At 38.2% G+C, this 4,666-nt stretch overlaps 1 protein-coding gene across 2 annotated transcripts in view; it reads right to left on the bottom strand.

Moving 5' to 3' along the window:
• The window catches only part of Ap1g1 (adaptor related protein complex 1 subunit gamma 1), an 86,527-nt gene that overhangs the window by 35,086 nt on the left and 46,775 nt on the right, over positions 1-4,666 (bottom strand). For both annotated transcript variants that reach the window (XM_031341404.1, XM_031341405.1), the window contains exons 4-6: positions 2,980-3,121; positions 1,740-1,836; positions 668-744 (exon numbers count right to left, since the gene is read on the bottom strand). In XM_031341404.1, the coding sequence (XP_031197264.1) occupies positions 668-744; positions 1,740-1,836; positions 2,980-3,121 (316 nt within the window). The remainder of the gene's footprint in view (positions 1-667; positions 745-1,739; positions 1,837-2,979; positions 3,122-4,666) is intronic.

The raw sequence follows: 4,666 nt of genomic DNA, 5'->3' as shown, positions 1-4,666 counted from the left end.
TCTTTAAAATGCTGAAAAAAAAAAAAATAGGAAAAGGAAGCCAGGCAGTGGTAGTGCACATCTCTTAATCCCAGCACCTGAGAGGCAGAGGAAGCCGAATCTCTGAATTCAAGCCAGCTTGGTCTATAGAGCAAGTTCCGGGACAGCCAAGGGCTACACAGAGAAACACTGTCTTGGAGGGGAGGGGGTGAGCCCCCCGCCGCCCCTCCCCCGGACATGGGACTTTAAAAAGGTAGGTCTATCACAGAAACCAATGGCCTAAAATGAACACCATAACAAAGTAATAAAAGTCAAAATTCTGTTTGCTATTCTCGCCTTAAGGAAAAAAAAAAAAAAAAAAAAAAAAAAAAACAGAAAAAATACCTGTCATAAAAATAAAGAGAAACAATCCTATTTGCAATTTGAGCTCAGGTTACATTTCCTGGCTCACTGTGAAAACAACAGATAATACATTTAAGCAGTTTTTATGTCTGTCAACAAGGAAAAGACTTCTATTCTGAAAGGGGAAACACTACACTAATACTAGCTCTTATATGCCTAAATCTGGCTTCCAGCTCTATCACACAGCAGGGCTAGTTACACCCTTTATTCAGCCTCATAGCTTGCTTTTAGAAGAAAATCCTAAGTGAAAAAGACTTTTCAGGAAAATCACACAGAAGACACCTACCTTTCTGAAATGTGCGAGCATGTCTGGACTCCGTTCACACATCTCTGTGAGGAGGACTACAGACGTGTGAAGGACACCTGAGGAAAGGTCAAAGAGAAGCAAAAATGAAGGTCTACTCAGCTCCAGAAAACAGGGTTTCATATCCCTGAAGGTGAATTCCAAAAGGAGACTTACTGCTCCTCCTTTGGTCCCCTTTCCAAAGGACCAAAGCACTGAGCAGGAGCTGCTGCTGTAACACTGCTCAGATCAGAAGTTTTTCAACTGTTAGGGTGACAAGAGCAAGCCTGTCCAAGCTCACATCAGTACAAACCCCTCTCTCCTTCTCCATGCTTACTCAATACATTTTAGCTACATTCTGACAGACAATCCTAGATAAAAACCTTAGTAAGATACTGGATATCCAGATAAAATGTACCAAACACCAGTTAATGACAAATTACTAGTCAAATCCCTTGTCCCAAAGTCAGTAAAAACAATCTGGAAGGACATTTCGCTAAGTAATGAATGACAGACCCACCTAAACCTTCATGTGTTCAGCACTTGTTGAGCATCCTGGGCACAGCACAAATTTAAATTAATTTAAGTTTGATTTAATGAAATTAAATACATTGTGTCATTTTTTTTCTTAATATTTAAGATACAAAACTTTACTTGGAACTTATTTCACTGAGTTCAGGATAAGAATAAAAATTTAAGAAAAAAGCAGCCACACTCTACTTAATTCCTTTCAAGCTTTTTATATAGATATCTGAATATGTACAGCAGATTCCTGTTAGAAATAACCCAGAAAAATTTTTGCTAATTTTATATTCCTAACTCTTGATAGCAAGGGAAAAATGTCTTCCTTTACTGTAAAACAATCAAGAAATCAAACCTATGATCATTTTACATCATACTGAATATTAATAACATAAGACAGGACCAGAACTTAAAGGTATATTTACTATGAAGAAATCAATGAACTGTAAAGCTAGGATCTTGGCAGGCAAGCCCTCCATCACTGTTCTGCCCTGAGACACGGGGCTGACCCTTCCTTTCTTGGTACTTTATAAGTTCACCCAAATCACATTACCATGGTTCTTCTCGTTCAATAAATTTTTTGTTGCTGGTAAAAACATCTCCATAAGTTCAGGAACCTTCCTGATGACGTGAACAGCACACAGTGCTGCCTATAAAGAAAAATAAAAGGACAAAAAAAATTTATTTCAAGTAAGCCAGGGCAACCAGTCATATAAAAGAACACCACCAACTAGTGCATCTACTAGAAAAATTAAGAAGCTGGATAATGAGCTGCCTGGGGCTTTCCAGTGTGTACTACTGCATTTAAGGAGAAACTTGACGTTTGAGGTAAGGAGGGACCGGGTTAGTGTAAATGGCACTAGCCTCTACTAAAGAAGACAGTCTTCCTGATCTGTTTCCCAGAAAGAAAGGATAGTTGAAGATTGACTCCAGTGAACCCTCAAAGTAACTACAGCCATTACTTTACTCAAATGCAGCACCAGCTTAGATAGACTGCTTAGAAAAGATTCCTGCTAACTCCTCTCCAGTTTATGGGGAGGCATTCCAATGCGCAAAAAAGTGCTTTATTTAATGCAATATTGTACATTCTAAAAGAAGAATAGCCCACAGTATTGAAGGCACTGACATACATACTAAGGAAGCTATGTTTGTGTGTATCATTAACAATACAGAATCCTAAGAAATGGCCTTATATGATTCTTCTTCTCACACCAATAACAGATGCAGTAAATGCCAAGGAAATGATAGTTTATGCTCATTTCTTGGACATATACATTCTATCCTTTCTTTATCAAGGTTTTAGGATTGAAGCAAAACTGTAAACTCAATGAAAAATGTTTAAAAACAAACAAAAGCATGTAAGCTGGAATAAGAGCATTCTCTCTATAACTACCCTCATCAGACACAGGATTTTGGGAAGTAGCCTCCATCATTCCCTCCCAGCCATCTAGGCCCCAGTGGAACTGCCTAAAGGCCCCAAAGCACAAGTACAATGACATAAGCACATGTGCCACTTAGTACAAAAGTCAATGAGAAACTGTTCATTATCACAATTTTAATATGTGAGATAATTTACAAAGTAGTCAGATATGCCACTGAGGATCTAATTTGTCTATAAATTATTTCTTTAAAAATAAAGAGGAATCAAAATTTATGTCTAACCATATAAATGTATTTGCTGAACAAAGAAAAAATATTTTAATTTCATCTAAGTTTTCAAAACCAAGTAATCTGCCTTCTCATTTCCATCATATGCCTAATCCAGACAGACACTTAACTTAATGCAAAGTTACCTTTTTTCTTAAGTAAGAGTTGGAGGTTTTCAGAAGCTTTTCTACCTCTCCTGCAAGATCTCTGCACATCTCTGAGGAGCCCATGCAGCCAAGGGTACAAAGTGCTAGCCCCTGCACAAACTGCGTGCTATGATTAAGATCACTGCAAGAGAAAAAAGGAAGAAGTTGAACAAATACTCCGCCTCCCCACAAAGCAGTCTAACAGTCTCAAGATTACTCCACTAAAAAAAAAAAAAATCTAAACAATCAGGGCTGAAGAGATAGCTCAGGAGAAAGAGCTTGCCTTGCACACTTAAGGACCTGAGTATAGGTACCTACATCCCATGCAAGGCCAGACTTAGTAGCACATGTGTGCCCTATGACCAGATGAGAAGCAGAAATAGAAAAATCTCTCAAGGCTTTTGCAGGACTGCTAGCCTATGATATGAAATGGGAGAACAAGAGATTCTGTCTCAAACAAGGTAGAAAACAGGACTGAGACATAAGGCTATACAAGTACTATATGGTACATGCACACACTTATATGAGAACACACATGTACACACACATACACATGCAATAAAAATTCACTTAAAATTAATAGAATTTATACTTATTCCAAAATTATTTCAAATTATTAACATAGTGAACCAACAATGTCTAAAATTCCTATCCAAGGTTTCAAAATGACAAACAAGAATGTGTTACCTGTTAAGATATTAAAGATATCTACTTTAGAAAACTTAGCAACCAGCCGGGGCTGTGGTGGTACACGCCTTTAATCCTAGTACTTGGGAGGCAGAGGCAGATGGATTTCTGAGTTCGAGGCCAGCCTGGTCTACAGAGTAAGTTCCAGGATATCCAGGGCTACACAGAGAAAACCCTGTCTCGAAAAAAAAAAAGAAAGAAAGAAAGAAAACTTAACAACCAAAGAATGTAAAAAGATGTAGCAAAACTGTCTTGAAAGGTGTCTAAGAGATGATCTAGTACTGCCTATAAGAAAAGTTAAAATTCATTCTAACTGAAATTCCTTTATAGCCAGGTATCAACATAAAAGTGGTGCACACTGCCGGGCAGTGGTGGCACACTAATCCCAGTACTTGGGAGGCAGAGGCAAGTGGATTTCTGTGTTCAATGCCAGCCTGGTCTACAGAGTGAGTTCCAGGACAGCCAGGGCTACACAGAAAAACCCTGTCTTAGAGGAAAAAAGAAAAAAAAGTGGCGCATACTTTTAATTCTAGTACCTGGAAAGCAAAGGCAGAAGGATGTCTATGAGTTCCAGGCTAGCTTGGCCTACAGAGTAACTTCCAAGCCAGCTAGAGCTACATAGTGAGACCCTGTCTCCAATAAATATCAAAACACAATCAGAAAAGGAAATCTCAATTGCTAATGAATTTAAGATTATGTAAACAAAACAGAAATATAGTTACTCTGTCTTTTTTGATTTCTCTTAGCCATATTATATCAAATATATTTTTATATTTCTATTATACTTATTCAAAAAGAAACAGCAATAATTGTTATTACTATGATAAAAAAAAAAGCACATACTAAGGTAGTCACTTAGTAACAAAGAGCCATCCTAAGTTGTTTCTAACAGATCAATGCGGTTTAGTCCCTGTACACTGGAAACTGGGTCCCAGTGTGCTCATGGTGCAGACAGTGGGGCTGGGTCCCAGTGTGTTCATGGTGCAGACAGTGGGGCTGG

This window comes from Mastomys coucha, unplaced genomic scaffold (assembly GCF_008632895.1).
Source record: "Mastomys coucha isolate ucsf_1 unplaced genomic scaffold, UCSF_Mcou_1 pScaffold22, whole genome shotgun sequence".
NCBI classification, from domain to species: Eukaryota; Metazoa; Chordata; class Mammalia; order Rodentia; family Muridae; genus Mastomys; species Mastomys coucha.
Note: the sequence above shows the minus strand (reverse complement) of the source record. Positions and strands in the feature narration are given on the sequence as shown.